At 39.6% G+C, this 16,249-nt stretch overlaps 2 protein-coding genes across 2 annotated transcripts; both read left to right on the top strand.

Moving 5' to 3' along the window:
• Nucleotides 1–4,151: 4,151 nt before the first annotated feature.
• Nucleotides 4,152–7,590, top strand: LOC142962629 (T-cell immunoglobulin and mucin domain-containing protein 4-like). Its single transcript, XM_076103220.1, has 6 exons — nucleotides 4,152–4,270; nucleotides 4,439–4,777; nucleotides 4,851–4,907; nucleotides 5,260–5,339; nucleotides 5,937–6,030; nucleotides 6,187–7,590. Exons 1-6 carry the CDS (start codon nucleotides 4,228–4,230, stop codon nucleotides 6,261–6,263), a joined length of 690 nt encoding a protein of 229 aa, XP_075959335.1. The 5' UTR covers nucleotides 4,152–4,227; the 3' UTR covers nucleotides 6,264–7,590.
• Nucleotides 7,591–10,887: 3,297 nt separating this feature from the next.
• LOC142962811 (uncharacterized) lies at nucleotides 10,888–15,940 on the top strand. The gene is made up of 14 exons (XM_076103459.1): nucleotides 10,888–11,013; nucleotides 11,114–11,452; nucleotides 11,709–11,837; nucleotides 11,953–12,120; nucleotides 12,222–12,292; nucleotides 12,474–12,720; nucleotides 12,831–12,917; nucleotides 13,041–13,112; nucleotides 13,436–13,564; nucleotides 13,706–13,870; nucleotides 14,230–14,282; nucleotides 15,097–15,199; nucleotides 15,284–15,314; nucleotides 15,419–15,940. Exons 1-14 carry the CDS (start codon nucleotides 10,956–10,958, stop codon nucleotides 15,474–15,476), a joined length of 1,710 nt encoding a protein of 569 aa, XP_075959574.1. The 5' UTR covers nucleotides 10,888–10,955; the 3' UTR covers nucleotides 15,477–15,940.
• The last annotated feature ends 309 nt before the right edge of the window (nucleotides 15,941–16,249 follow it).

Here is a 16,249-nt window from a genome sequence, read left to right as displayed (position 1 = left end):
TCCCTTCCATCCCGTTTCCTCTCCTCACTCACGTTTTCTAATCCTCTTTCACACATTCAGACAGAAATTCTCTCCTCTCTCGCCTCAATCTGTGTCGCTCTTTGTTTTCCTCGCCCTGGCCCAGCTTTGTGTCTTCCAGGAGTGCTTGGAGGCGTTTCCGCTCCCAAACTCCCCATGAGCTCTGGTCTCCCTAGTGGGATATTAATAGGAGAGAGGAGGGGAGGGGGTATTCAGACACACTCCCAGGAGAGCTGAGGGTGGGAAGTAAGAAGTGGGGAAAAGGCCGGGGCTCCACATTAATTGCACACAAACACAGAGAAAAGCACACAGATTTGAGTATGTTCTTGAAGAAGGAATAAATCGACGGAGGAAAAGTGATTGACTGACTGATATTAGACAAAGAAACCTTCGGAGCTACAGAGGATTGTTGGCTCCACACACACACCTGCCTCACCTGTTAGTCAGGAGAAGGACGAATGAGAGATGAAATGGAAACTTTGCTTATTTTCAACCAGCTCTATGTCTCTGCAGTGTCCTTCCCAGCTTCCCGGGTTTCTATGACCGGTGTGGCTAGCTAGTCACCCAAATTGAGTGTGCAGAGTGAGTCTTTAAACGTTTTAAACAGTAACAGAAGGCTGGAGACGCTCTAACTTCTGTGTACCAATGATTATTTCCACCAGAGAAAGGTTAAGTTTTGATAGTTGAAGTTTATCGTTTGATTTCAACCGATAAACCACCGCAGCACTGAACAAATACGTTGAATCATATTGTAATCGGGTTGTATAATGCTTAATTTTATTTCACTCACATTGTAATACAAGCAACGTTGAAAATGTTTGTCTTGTCTCTTTACTGAATATTGGAACATTCTGATCAGTTGTTGCATTTATGTTTCATTCACTATGACGGGGACCGTGGTGAGCAGAAGGTTGTGAAAATGGCTTTGATAGATGAGCGTTTCTGGAAAGCCAAAGACTACTGATTCCTTCAAGTGGCTTCATGTTCTCTTCACACTCGGCAATCTACACCAGCATCTTGTAGGACAAACACAAGTGCCGCTGTTGACCAATCGCAGTTCTTGTTGTCCCCATGTGGTATCTCTGTAGCTGCCTCCAACATGTAGTTGCATTTTAGAGGAGGGGCACATCAGCCATGGCCAACAAGTCCTCCTAATTATCCAACAAAATATGTTTGTCCATGCCCTCAAGAACGACACATGGAAGCGTTTTCTAATTCGACGCCTCCATCGGACGACATAATTTGTCTGTTTCTTCCAAATCTGTTAGTGTTGAAAAATCAAGGATTTGACAAAGCCATGTGTGACGTTTAGCTACGTTTAAGGCACAATAAACGACATGGCTAAGTTTATGGAAAGATCATTTGGGTTGAACTTGGTGAGGGGACGATTGTGGTCATGCTTAACAAGACAGTGTTAACTGTGGGTTTGAAACAAGAAATCAACAGCGGTCTTCTGTGACAAAAGTCTGATGTTTTGTTAACCTGTTGACCTATCCACCCCAACCCCCTCCCTACACGCACTTGGTTACTCTATAATTCTCTCACCTGACTTCCTCCATTGCTCTCATCATAATTGCTACCACAACTAAAGGGCTTTGTATCTTGAACACGTAACATTTTTGGTCACTTGTGCACTTTGTGTTAGGCTCCAAAGCTTCGCTGTAACCCCCCTAACGCACAACTATAAATACACCTTAAGATTGCTGACAGGTGTAGTGTTCAAAAGGGCCTGGGGTCAATATCGCGAAGCTGACCACAATATTAAGTAAGGTAATATTTACTCTCGGAGCTCAGTGGTGGTCTTTGTGGCCTCTTTCTCTTCTCACTGATGGCGTTGACAAGGGGAGGCAAAAACAAGCTGTCAATGGAGGTGAGCAGAGGACAGATAAAAGCTGTCATACCAAAATATTTGTTCAACATGGCGACCGCAAGCTTTTCATCAGGGCATCAAATGTTGAATATATGAATAAATATATTTCACACTGACTTGTCAATATTTATCTCTTCTCAGATACAGTTCTTTTCCATAGTTATGCTCATATATCAACGACGTTTTTACAGTGTATATGGGCATGTACATGTAGGCTAAGTGGTACAGCCATTACATGTAAGGAATGACATGTTACCTTTATATGCAGAGTGGCAAACACGTGTTAAATGTGAGGAGGTATAACAGAATAATAGGGGGCAGTGTTGGCCGAAGCATCTTCAAGCATGCTGTTGTCCCATACCTCGTCCAGCAGACGGTTGGTGTCTGATCAGACGTTTAGGAAGTAGAGGTCATCTGACGGACCGTGGAGCTGTTTGACAGCTCAGCATGTTTGTTCCAAAGGTAACAATTGATCCTCTAATGTCAGTATTGCAAATCGAAACTCTCGCCTGCTTGCTGTGATGAATCGCTTAAGAAAACCTCAAATGGACAAAGAATGAAGCTATGATGTGTGTATTGTATTAGTGCCCCCATAATTCTTCTCTTTCTGTGTTTCAGTTCCTCCAGAAATGGAGCTGACGATGCAGCACCTACCAGCCTCCTTCACAATGTTTAAATACGACTCTGACCTCTGTCGTCTCACTTCTCTTTTTCTGTTTGCCCCTGGTTTTATCAGACATCAGCATGTTGCCCAGCCATAGATTTGTTAGTGTTGGCTCTTTTTTGCTTTGAACCAGACCAATTCATCTTTAAAGGCCATTTTTAAACCTGTATCTGTACAGAAGATTGACAATGGCTCTAATCTCATCTAATCTCAACCCAAACAGGAAATCAAAGTAAACAAGCCTCCTCTTGCAAAGTTGAGCAAGCAACTAGAAGTTTTATGGAGGGAGCAGTGGTCTTAAAGAGCCTGCTGTAGTGCCGGCACATTGACGTTTATTTTCATGAAATCTTATTAAAGAAAATAAATAGAGAGAAACTTGAATTAATGAGTTGTTTTATGAGTTCAGTTTACTGCTTGTATCATATCTACTGTTTAATTTGAACAAGATACAGCTCTTTATAAGTAATAGTCTCTCTCCAGTCTATTGAACAGTTTCAGTTCTTTATGTTAGTTGTAAGTCGGGGACAATCGGGGAATAAAGTCACAGCTAAGAGGAACGAGAACGAGAAGTGACCAAACACAGCACATCATTGTGGGAGGGCAGTGGTCTATGGAGCAATACAGCAGCTCAATGGTGGCAGACAGTGTCGACAAGTGGAGGTGGAGACGGGCATGTTGGAGGTGAACGTAGGGCAAGCAAAGACAAAATATTGTTCTTGGGTTGCAGTCCTCACATACGCACAGTTAGTAATGGTCATTCAACAATGGCCTTTGAGACCATACACACACACACGTCCACACATGTATACACAAAGGCACTAACGGGACCCCTCAGCGGTGATATTTATCTTACCATACATTCAAAACTTGACTGATTCGTGACTTGACTGTTTGTGAAGTGTGTTGGTATAGCTGTGAACAATCATATCCTGTTTGCGAAAAACACATTCTATCAAAGTTTGAAAGTGGAGGAAGACGGAGATGAAAACTACGCTTGTCCACAAATTGTTCCATTAGAAAGAAACTGACAGGTAAAGAGCTTTATTCTACAATATAACAATAAAAAGAGGAAACAAAGTGGTCTACAACAGTATCTTAAGGGTCTAAACTAATAAAATGGATCATTTCAACTTTATTAGTCACTTTGAGGAATCTCTTAAACCTAATAGGATTTGGCTATGGGTATTGTGTTCACTCGTAAAGGACAGCAAATGGGCATTTTAAACGGGGTCAGATGGGGTTTGGTAAGATAGAAGCTGGAGGGAAAACTCTAGTAACCAGACAAAAGATAAAACTGCTTCACTGAGTAATTGTAATAAATCTTACAGAAACTGTGTGAGAAATATTTTCCAAGGGACAGGCTGAGGACTCCAAAACATGTCTCCTCCAATGAATGCATGTGGGATTGCGTGTTGTGAGTTTAAATTTCACTTATCTTGTTACATTTGAGAGCTGATGTTTCTATGGACAACAATGAGGTCTATAACCACAGACACGATGATGTGAGCTCATTGCACATCACAAGAATGCAGATGTAGACATGACTAGTGTTGATTTCCTTCCTGATTTTCAAAAAAGGGATGTTGAAACTCCAGTGCATGAAATAGAACTGCAGTGTAGGGAGAAATTAATCTTCTCCTCACTTCAGGACATTGTTATACAATAGCCTATACAGATGCGTGGTCTCTGTTATTTTTACCTCTCCATCCTGACCCAAGGTGAGTCGATATTCTGCGCTTTTCTGTTTTCTTGTATTTGTAGTGTGTTTGTGGGTGTAAGAGTGCTGATGTGTGTGCGTGCATGTGTGGATGCATTCGTGGGCTTCACATTTATTCATTACAATCTGCATTGTATCATCCAGTTTGATCAATGGTTGTGCTCCACAGTGTCCTCCAGCACCCTTAAAGTCATTGGCTTCTTTGGGCACAATGTCACTTTGCCCTGTACGTATGACTCCCAAACTCACGGCGTCCTGAGTTTCTGTTGGGGACGAGAGATGGTGCCCAGGTCCAAATGCGCCGACACCATCGTCTCCTCAGAGGATGGGGCTGTGCTTGTCAGGGAGTCGCCCAGGTATCAGCTGCTGGGCAGGGTGACGGACGGAGATGTGTCGCTGACCATCCTGGACGCCCAGTGGAGCGATGCCGGCGTGTACGGCTGCAGGCTCGAGATCCCAGGGTGGTTCAATGACGAGAAGGTCAACACAGACCTGGTCATGGAGGAAGGTAACGCTCATGAAAATCATCCAGGCTGATTATGAACTCTGTTATCCAGCCTTAAGGTATTTTGTTTTTCAAGCTCCTGTTGAACAACCCGTGACCCAGGACTGGACACTTACTGCAGCTGGGACACAAGGTGAGCAACCACCTGTGTATGAAATGATAGTGTTGAATAGTGGTCATGTTGATTAAAAATGGTCTTCAAGCTATTTTATTGGCAATGTTTTGTGTTCAGGGATGAAACATGTTGTTCATTGCATTTAATTGTTAATGATAAACTTTATTATATATATATATATATATATATATATATATATATATATATATATATATATATATATATATATATATATATATATATATATATATATATATATATATATATATATATATATATATATATATATATATATATATATATATATATATATATATATATATATATATATATATATATAGTAGTAACTGATGGTTTCAACTCCTTACAGAAATATTGACAACATCCATGACTACAAATGTAGAAGTCGGTGACCCAACATTGGCCATGCCTGCAGTTACAACAACTGCGGTATTGTACTTTTATTGTTTTCCAAAAGTGAGGAAATGTTATTCAGAAAGAAACCTACAGAACAAAGTGTATGCACACAATTATACTTCTTACGATGCACGAAGAATGTCACTAAAATGAAAACCTATAGTGTTATGTGTCTGAACTGTTTTAGTAAAATATATAAAGAACTGAAGTAAAATTCACACCTAATCTCAGTGTTTGTCTACAATTAGACTTTAAAATACAGAGGAAAGCTGCTCACCCATAACTCTCATGCAATCTTTCTTATTTATTTGTAACCAATGTGAAAGCACATCTTGCCTTCTTCAGGAACATTTTGTCTGAAAAATGATTGGAACCATAATTAGAAAGAAAGTCATCACAATGATAAGTGTGTGGCTTTTTCATGTTATTCTTATTGAAAAATAATTTAAATGTAGGTGCTATGCTTTGCACATGTGTGGGTTAGAAGTGAGAAATGGAGTACACAGATATATTAACAGTTTTGAATATACAATATTTTTCAATATACTGTATATTTATGGCATATATTACAAACTATGTGCCAATTATAATTCACCCAGTCCCTCATGATAAGGTTATTTTTCATTGCAGGAAAAATTCAAAGCCTTCCTTGAAGTGGGGAACATTGCCAGGGCGGCAGCTATTTTCCTCTCCGCCATAATCATAATCCTCGTCTTTGTTTTCCGTAAGTGTGGAATGGATTATTATTTGTGACTCATGTGCCCTTCAGATTCATTTTACACATTAAATGTGGGCGTCTATCGAGCCGTTGAAGTCACCGAGTGCGTCTTCCTTTTATAGACTGAGAATATCATTTCATTTTTGTATTTCTTCCAATCAGGGAGAAGATTTCTGCCAAAGAGGACACTTCAACATCCCCACACCTCAACTGCTGAAAACATTTATGAAGTATTATGAAGGGTCCCAACATTATGAGGATAAGTGAGTCGATAAGGAACTGCTTGCTGAATGTGTCTGCTTGTCATTGCTGACTTGATCCACCTCTTCAGCTTTAAAGGGAAACCTTTTGAGCCCATTTCAAGCACCTTACTGGGCTCCACCACTCTGATTGCTCTGAAAAAAAGGCAAATGTGTGTCATATGTGGCTGAAAAGATGCAAAAATATCCTGCAGATTAATTGTAGTTTAGTTTAGTTAGTTTTTCACAGCAAAATGGATCTCACAGCCCTTAAAAGCTGGTCGATGGTTTATCCTTGTGGACACAATGCCACCTATTGGACTTAATGCATCATTATCAAAATGTGTGCACTCCGTGTGAAGCTATCAATTGTCTATTCGTACTCTATATGTTGTGAATAAAGCTGAAATTAATTGTATATTAAAAAAACTGGCCAGCAAAGAGTGCAATTTTTATAACGCGAGGAGTCACTCAAACACTAATATTAATCCGTTTTTTTGGCGTGCAGTTTTTCTATGAATTTCTTTGGCAAAGTAAGGGAAATGAAAGTGTGACTGTGTTCACAGCAACTGTATACTTCATGGCTGGTGTGAGAAGTTTAATGTGTCAACTTTGCATGTTTTTAAAGAAATCTTGCTGCTATATGCACCTCTCTACTTCACAAGCATACATGTATTGTGATTATCCAAGATCTTGCATAAAAAGAGTTCATTATATTACCCTGTATGAGCAAAATTATATGAAGGTAATAATTTCTACCTCAATATCTCCTGGAATCCGGTGCGTAACTACACTTAACAGGTGTAATTATTGATAAATATTAATGATCTTTTCTTCTACAGGAAAATCCAAATACTTGTATTTTTATTTTGTAGTAGTTGTGGGAGCGATCAGAGTAGAAGTTCTGTGCTGTGCTGGGTTACTAAACATCTGTTAGACACAAATGTTTACTCAGTGGTCTAGAAACATACAGAAGTTTCAACTTCCATCAGTGTCTGGATATAATGGATCGATTTTTGGTAACGCTCTTAGTGTTTGAGCCCAAATTATGACGTTAAAATCTACTGCAGCTTAAAAACAAAGTTTATTTTTAATGTTTTACCAAGAATGATTGAGTATCAGAAGTGTCGCCACTATTTTTTTTTTAAACATATTTCCGAAATGAAATATAAAGATTGTCTAATTAGCCATAGTACAATACAAAGTAACATTTATATATACAACATTTCACTGTATCTCAGTTGAACATTATTGAAACCTCTGTGTTGTGTTCCTCAAACTTATTTTGGTATAAAAAAAATAAAGGTTGATATTGTTTTATCTGTGATCAACATTGTGTGGTTATGTGCACATGCACACTTGATTTAACCTTTATTTAACCAGGCGAGTCATTAAGAACAAAGCCAAGTCCCTTGAGGGAAGGTTGTGGGGCTAAAATAAGTCACATGAAAAGTTAAAAAGACAGCAAGACACATCCAAACATTTCCAGTAAAACAAACGGCAGCAGCAAGAGATATCAACAAAAAACATGGACTTTATTACCCTCATCGTATACATAAATTACATTTGACCACTGCTTTTAACCCGGCTTTAGCATATAGGAGCAGTAGGCTGCTGGGAAGCACTTGGGAAGCAACTTGGGGTTAATATCTCCCTCAAGGACACTTGACATACGGACAGTTGGAGCCGAGACCGCCAACGTTCTGGTTAAAGGAGTTGATCAACCCACTTGGCCTCCCACTGGCTGTAGGACTGAGTTAAGTTGGAGGAGAGACAGAGTATAAAGTTAGAGTACAGGTTTTAAAAAAAAAATTATTTCAAGATATTTATGGCGCATGCGTTTCATCACCTGGTCTTCTTCAGTAACATTTTTCCCAAATGGGGCAAGATGTGCCAAAACACTGAGCTTTCCCTTCATACTTGAGTGATAAAAATGATTTCCCAAATTGTTAAATAATTGATCAATTTAATGTAAATGTGCACTTATGTGGGTTAAACCTGGAAGCAAGAAATAGAGTGCAGAGTAATATTAAAGTTTTCAACATACAATATATATTTGAATGTACTGCATATTTATGGCACTTATATACGTATATGTGCCAATTATAATTGACCCAGTCCCTCATAAGGTTCATTTTTATTGGAGGAATAAAATGATAGCCTGGGAGTGGGGAACATTGACAGGGTGGCAGCCATTTTCTTCTTCATCACAATCCTCGTCCTTATTTTCCATTCGTGTTGAATGGTTTATAGTTTGTGACCCGTGCGCCATTCAGATTACTTTTACACATTAAAAGATAGTGTGCCTTCCTTTTTTAGTCTATTTTAGGAACACTGGATGATTTTGCAGAGTATAATTCACATCCAATTAGTGGGCGTGGTTGGGTGAAGGGCAGCATGTAATTTCATCACATCATATTCCAGCAGTTACGGTTTTGTTTTTTTACTAAGTTCACCATTAACCACAACTTGGTTACCTTAACCACAGACTAACCTTAGTTTATTTGCCATAACTCCAATCCTTCCTTTAACAAAAACATACACTGCTCTCATATAGTTACTGTGCTCAGACATTGTAGCAATAAATAAGCAGTCGGCATTGAACAGTCGAAACTTTGTCCGTGAATCCAGTTTTGCAGAATTGTGGAATAATAAAGGTAGGCAGTTTATTTTCGGCGTCATTTGGCAAAAAACCCATAATAGCCTTTCAGCATAATTCAAGTGGTACCCCAGGATAGACGGTATTCTGGAAAGGGCACAAATATGCCAGAATTTGAAAATGCAGCGCTCTCCTCTCTGTCCTAAGTCCCTCCCACCAGACAAAGTATGATTATGAGTACTCTTCTTTCATCTCAAACATCATCCCAATCGTTATTGTGATGCTGATACCGATATTGGCGATATTGGCAAAGATTTCCAGAGACGGTCAGAAAATGTTGCTGAAAGTTTAGCCTGCTGCTAACCGAAGACGTGACCTTTTGGCTACGGTTAACAGAAGGCTGAACTATAAGCAACATGTCTGTCTCTGAAACACTTGGCCGATATTAAGTCTGTTTTTCTTGTTTGGGTTAGATTTCCTAAAACATGCTGAGAACAGTTACGAGTGTCCAAAAGCTTGAGTGAGGATCACCTGATTGAAGACATGTCTGTTATGACGTTTCTTGACTTTATTTATGTTCACAGCCATAAGAGAAACCTTTTGAACGATGTTAAAAAGGTTTCAAATTCTCAGCAGCATATTTGCACTTTTCTCAGAATACGTTTCATGTGAGGCTCAGAAGATGCAAAAATATCCAGTGGATGAATTGATTCCTTGTCTTGTTTTTCTTTCCGTTTTTCCAAAGACAGAAAAAAACAGGTATGACACATTATTGTCAACATATTAGAGAAGAATACACTGAGTGGCCGTATCAATGTCCACAGTTCCTTGTGTATTTTACTGTGAGAATGATGAGTGATGAATTGCTGTTGTGCTCAATGTAAATCACATTTTCATCTCTGTTTATGATCGAAATGGATTCATTGTATATTTTTCAATTCAAACATTCCGAAGAAACGGATGTTTTTGTTGTTTCATTTAGAGCTCACTGTGAAACCTTTGATGCAGAATTTCACTCGATGTTCTCACATTTCACTGTTCCAGTTCTTGTTTTTATTCAATTTTGCATTTACTCTAAGAGTCCACTACATCAAGGGCAAGGCATCGTTTCTGAGTCAGCGAGGGAAATGATCTTCATGTGGTTGTGACCGTGTTTACAGGAATTTCATGACTGATGTGAGAGAATCATCTGAATTGTGGAAAGTCTGCATGTTTTCTTATTGTTGCGGTTTCTCTTTTATTTCTGGTGTGCATCCCGGGTACACGAGTACAATCGTGTTGGTCATCTCATTCTGCAAATGCGAAAGTTAAAGTGCATTCAATGCAACAAATGATTACAATAATAAAAGAAACTCGACCGTGTCGTATTTATGAACATCTCCACAGTTAGATGTACCAACTGCATGTTTGTGGAGTGATCAAAGAGGAAGTTCTGTGCTGGTTACTAAACATCCACCAGACCCAAGTGCTTACTCGGCAGAAACGCACAGAAGTCTATGGCCCTTGAGTAAACCAGACTTTCTATTTTTATCATTGTTATATTTCAGGACACATTGAGTCACGTTTTTGGAAATGAAGATGAAGATCATATATCTACAGCCATTTCATGTTTGTGCTCACATGCTGACAGTAAATATTAGCATTGGAGTTAACGTCAGACATTTTTTTAGTGTGTGCTCAGTTAAAAAAAAAGTAGCACATTTTACTGCAGAATTTCTGTGGATGCAGAGCTCCTCACCCAAGAATAAAGTTAAGAGTTTAAATGTTTGAAACTTCCTAAATTTCATTCTGTCACAACCAGGAATGAGAACAAACACCAGGAGGGAAGGCAGTGCAAGTGATAACCTTGATTCTGTCTGTCAAATCGTCAAAATGAAACATGTGTGTTACTTCTAGGATAAGGAACCAAAACCACAGAAAGGGAAACGTCTCTTTTCAACATTCCACTTGTGCCAGCAGAAGTTGTTTGTGTGAGCATATCAAGGACGGCGTCATGTGATTTGGAAGGATTTCAAAGCTGAAACCACACTGGTTTGGCTCAGTGTCGCTTCGCAGGTGGACCAAACCCTGATTGATTCTGAGACGAGAGTACAATGATTTTTCTAAGATGCCTCCCGCTGTGTTGCAATCTTCTCTTTAGTCTTCTCCTAGGTAAGACAGTCATGAGTATGATTTGTATTTTCTTTATGTGATAATTAAAATGTTTCATTTATTATACCTTACCAAATATTCCTTCTTGCTATCTTCTCAGGTTGTGTGTCTGCAGAAAGCATCATAGCCACAGTGGGAGAAGATGTTACTTTGATATGCAACTATGATGCTAGGAACTACGGCAAGCTTGCTGCATGCTGGGGTCGGGGAGCCATCCCCAACAGTGGCTGTGCCAATGAGGTGATCAGGTCAGACGGGACATCAGTGATCAAGAGACTGTCGGAGCGTTACCAGCTCAGTAGGGATGTTGGTGTGGGAGATGTGTCGCTGACCATTAGGCAGGTGGAGGAGGGCGACTCCGGGACGTACGGCTGCCGTGTGGAAATACCGGGCTGGTTCAATGATCACAAGCACCAGCTGACTCTGACGGTAGTGGCAGGTGAGACCCACGGGGAGACATTCTAATCTGTGAAGGAGAGACAAAACATTAACATTTGTGACAAAATGAGTTACTGGAATTGCAGAGGGACTCCCTGCTTGTTGGAAAAATGTCCCTCACAACTTCCCAGAAATCCAGACTACTGTCTACTACTGCGCTGAAACAAACGCATGCTTTGATTTGCTTTGCACATGGTTTTATCTGATGATTTATTAATCTACTATTAAGCATTTAACTTGGTTCTTATTTCTTTTAGTACGGCCTAATGCTCTGAGGGTGGATACGAGAGAGGTGAAGGAAAGAACTGTCACTGTTCGCTGGACTCCTGTGTTTGATGGCGGCAAGCCCATTACAGCCTACAGGATTGATCTCAAAAACAAACAGAGTAAGCATAGACAATGATCCCAATAATCTTAATAGAATTAGGACATTAATTATATATTTGGAAATATACTTGGAGAATGATGTATTGACCTTATCTATGGATCCTTGTTGCACAGCATCCTGGGATACTGCAGTGAGTACCGAAGTCTCAAATCCTGAACTGACTCAGCTGACTTTGGTGGAGTTGCGTCCGGCCAAGTCCTACAACCTTCGCATGTTTGCTATCAACAGTGTGGGCATGAGCGAGGCCAGCAATGTTCTGACAGTCACAACTAAAGAAGCAGGTAGTGTCCCTCATTAGTTATAGTTTTAGAAATGATTAGAATCGTGCAGAACTAATAAAACATTATTTTTTGGACGGATGGCCTAAGTGTTTTCCTTGCAGCACCAGAGGGTCCTCCCCTGGATATGCAGCTGGAGGCCGTCACTTCTCACAGTATCAAAGTCACTTGGAAGGTAATGTCACAGTTGTGAAGCTTAACTTGCAGACACATTCAAGAAAATGTTTTTTTGATATAAAAAAAATATTGCACCCATTTTACCCAGGCTTAGAGTCTGGAGTTCATCCTACATGATATGTCTCAAAAGAAAAAGTGTCAAATACGTTACAACTCTAAGAGTGTTTTCTCTCGACCAGCCTCCGAGGCTCGATCACAGAAACGGGGCTCTTCAGGGCTACAGCATTAGCTACAGAGAGTATGACCCTGCAGGCAGACAGTTCAAAAGGTGGCAGCACTTAAGTGTGACGGCCACACGGGAACAAGAGAGCGTCATCCTGGGCAACCTGAAGCCTTCTGCCAAATACGGCGTGATTATACAGGCCAAAACAAACGCAGGAGTAGGACCTGCCTCCACTGCACCTCTCTGCTCCACTCTGGATGAGGGTAAGACGGGAAACACGAGAGGATACCAAAATATGACAAAAACATTCTTTTCATTATTATTATTTAATATCATGTCATTTACAGAAGTTGGATTTTTTATCTGTTTCAAGTTCACAAAACATCAACAGCTTCCACTATCAAATCTTCTTCCACTGCGGCCACAATTTGGATACAAGACACTACAAGTGTCACTTCAGGTATGTGTTATTTGGTAAATGAATCATATTCCTGAATCATTTATTAACATCTTGAGAACTACAGAAATACATTTCGACTGGATTTAAAAAACAAACGAAAAATGTATATAGTTGTGTCCCAAGGTCACAGAACTTCAACAATTGAGACTGTTACTGCTGACACTGTTTGGGGAGAAAGCACCACAAGTATCACAGGTACTTCACGTGTTTCATATAGAGTTGTTCCACTGACACTGAATTATTGTTGCTGTTTATTACATCATTTTGCATTCAAGACTTTACATCTGCATGAACTTTATTTGAATGCAGGTCTTCCACAGTCTCTGTGAGTCGCAAAATGTGCCCAAATCCAAGTTCGATCACATGTGCTGTCATAGTGTCCCTTTAAGAGAGCCATTAATCACGGCTCTAGTTTGTCTGCACGTGACATGATCATCACAATCTGTCTTGTTCAAAATCACAAAATTAAACAGTTTTCAGTTTTTCTCTGCTAAATGTCTCCGTTGCGTGTCTCCCAGTGTCCCCGGATCCCCCAGTGATTGAGTTGAAGGAGGTCAAAGACAATACAATCTCCCTTTTATGGACTCCTGGGTTTGAAGGTGACAGCCCCATCACTGGCTATTACCTGGAGTGTAAAGCAGTGAACGGTAAGAGACATTTTCAATGGAGTAATTAAGTCCTTGCCACTTTGCTGTAACTCAACTGCTGACATTAAATTCACATTTTTAAACCCTCTGGCATCTGGTGATATAATGTAAAATCTTCATTCTCTTTCTTTTCCTCCACAGCCTCGTGGGATTACACAAAGACAGTTGTTGGCTTTAGCCCCAACCAGACAGAGGCCACAATAATAGAGATGATTCCTTCAACATACAACATCCGCATGTTTGCCAAGAACAGTCAGGGCACCAGTAAAGCTAGCAATGTCATCACCATCACCACTGCAGAAGCAGGTGTTGTGTTTCATGATTCTTACAGTTGTTTCTTTTCTTTTTATTCTCATTGTCTCTGTTGTTTTTTTACTGCGGTACATCAGGCAGAACAGTACTGGTGTTTCTATTGCTACACTCTTTAGTGTTGCTGTGATGCTGTGGCTCGTTAGTTCAAGTCGTGGCCCTTATTCACACTCACCAACGCAGCTACAAATGTAAAGGAAATTCACTTTTATTATAACGCAATCACAGTTCAGAGAGAACAGGAAATACACCTTAACTGACTCCATTGGTTATTTCTTTGCATTTTGAGCAGTTTTCTGAGAAGCAACACTTTCAAAACTTCCTCTGAGCTACTTTCGTTTGTGGGTGTCTGACAGGTCATCAGAGAGTTGATCTCCTTACCACCATATCTACTGACACTCATGCTGCTGTAAGTATGAGAACTATGACTTCAAAAACAAAAAACATGTTTTTAACATGTGCAAGTTAATGTTTAAGGGTTCGCTTACAGTGACAAACCTACAGAGAGATAGCTGCCAAGCTTTAGCCTCTTGAAGCCATTTCGCACATTTACTGTATGCTTGAGTCTGAAACACTCATCAGTGGTGGAAGAAGTACTCACTAAGTAAAAGTTATAATATCTCAATGTAGAAATCTCTCATTCTGTTACAAGTTAAAGTACTGCATTCAAGTATTAGCGTCAAATACTTAAAGGGACAGTGTGTAGCATTTAGGGGGATTTAAATGGAATATGATAATAACAAGTATGTTTTCTTTAGTGTATAATCACCTGAAAATATGAATAGTTACCATAGAATTAACTGATTATATATCTATATATGGAGTGGGTCACCTTCACGGAGTCCGTCATGTTGCAACACCGTGCTTCTACAGTAGCCCAGAATGGACAAACCAACCACTGGCTCTAGATATGGCCTTTGGCTTATTTCACTACTACTTGGTTTCAATCTGCAACCTCATCGCTAGATGGCGCCAAATCCTACGCACTGCGCCTTTAAGGTACCAAAAGTGAACATACTCATTATGCAGAATTTCAGAACTTTCCCTCTGAAGCACAGTGGTGCAGAAGTACAGTGTAAAATGGAAATACTCAAGTAAAGTAGAAGAACCTCAAAATTGGAACGCTCTGCCTCCTAGTGGCAGAAATCTATTATTGCAACTTGAGTGTTCGTAAGACCTCCAGTGAAGGCAAAGCTGAACTGTTATTGAATCCTCTCTGCTAGGCGAGCGTTGAGGAGAGTCAGAGTGGTCACCCAGCAGCCATCGTGGTGCCAGTGGTGCTGGTGGTGGCGGTTGTTGCTATAATAACCACGTGGCAGCTTCGACGTGAGTATTCCTGACAGTATGAACATAACAAGTCCGACAGGATTTCTTTATTTGATTTGATCCTTACCATCTCTGTTCATATAGGAGTAAAACAAAAAACAGGCAGCCTGAGCATGTGAGTCGTTTGCAGTATTTGTCACATTTGTACAGAGAATGAAGTCATTTAAAAACAAACTGTTATTGCTGCTTGATTGAACCAAAACCTTTTCTTGTGTGCAGGTGGCTGACCAATGAAGCTCTGCGTTACAGAAACTCCGAGTCACTACAAGAGCTGTAAAACTACGAGTTACTCCACATTTTAGCCTACGACAAGACAGATAAGCAGTAGCCCAGATTACATTTGACGAATTTTGCAAAATAAGGTTACAAATATTTCTGTTTATGTCATTGAGGAAAGAAATGTCACCTGCGTGTTGAGTTGATCAAGCTAATGTAAAGGAAAACTAACCTTTTTTTTTCTAAACACTCAGTAAATAAGCTGTAATCACGACACCAGAGTTTAAATGAGATCTGCCTTTATTTCAAATATTTTCAAGTTGCAGAAATTGTTGTATTAAGTTTGTAGTTTTTTGTTGTTTCCTCTCTTTCTAACAATATGTATCAGTTTACACTATAATAACCCTCAACAGGTCATTCAATTACTTGTAATATTTTTATGTGCCTTCATGTGTAATGAAATAATACCACTCTCTATTTTGCTTTCGGCTGTAGTAATAAACGTCCACAGTGTTTGTTGAACAACACTTTATTTTATTGCGTAAAACATTTTGTGTCATGTAGAAAAGTTAATACTTGTTCCAGATGTGGCTGTTTAAATATATGCTCATTGAAATCAACTGGTGAAAGTTTAAACAGTCCAACTACAGATACTTACATGATGAAAAGTAGTTTATAAGGTTGAGATAACATTGTCAAAAAACAACTATCCAACTATAAGCTAAACTTATTGTTATTATTATTATATTATTATTGTCAAAAGCAGCCATTTCAACCCCGCAACTCTCACCACCACTGGCCACCAGTACCCAGTTCTAACCACAAGAGGGAGCC

This window comes from Anarhichas minor, unplaced genomic scaffold, assembly GCF_050575085.1.
Source record: "Anarhichas minor isolate MPS153535 unplaced genomic scaffold, ASM5057508v1 ptg000028l, whole genome shotgun sequence".
Classification (NCBI taxonomy): Eukaryota; Metazoa; Chordata; class Actinopteri; order Perciformes; family Anarhichadidae; genus Anarhichas; species Anarhichas minor.
Note: the sequence above shows the minus strand (reverse complement) of the source record. Positions and strands in the feature narration are given on the sequence as shown.

Coding starts and splice junctions, on each gene's coding strand:
- LOC142962629 (XM_076103220.1), top strand. CDS start 4,228: ATGCGTGGTCTCTGTTATTTTTACCTCTCCATCCTGACCCAAG. Junction 5,340..5,936: donor CTGCAGTTACAACAACTGCG/GTATTGTACTTT, acceptor TTTTCATTGCAG/GAAAAATTCAAAGCCTTCCT. Junction 6,031..6,186: donor AATCCTCGTCTTTGTTTTCC/GTAAGTGTGGAA, acceptor TCTTCCAATCAG/GGAGAAGATTTCTGCCAAAG.
- LOC142962811 (XM_076103459.1), top strand. CDS start 10,956: ATGATTTTTCTAAGATGCCTCCCGCTGTGTTGCAATCTTCTCTTTAGT. Junction 11,014..11,113: donor TCTCTTTAGTCTTCTCCTAG/GTAAGACAGTCA, acceptor CTATCTTCTCAG/GTTGTGTGTCTGCAGAAAGC. Junction 11,838..11,952: donor TGATCTCAAAAACAAACAGA/GTAAGCATAGAC, acceptor CTTGTTGCACAG/CATCCTGGGATACTGCAGTG.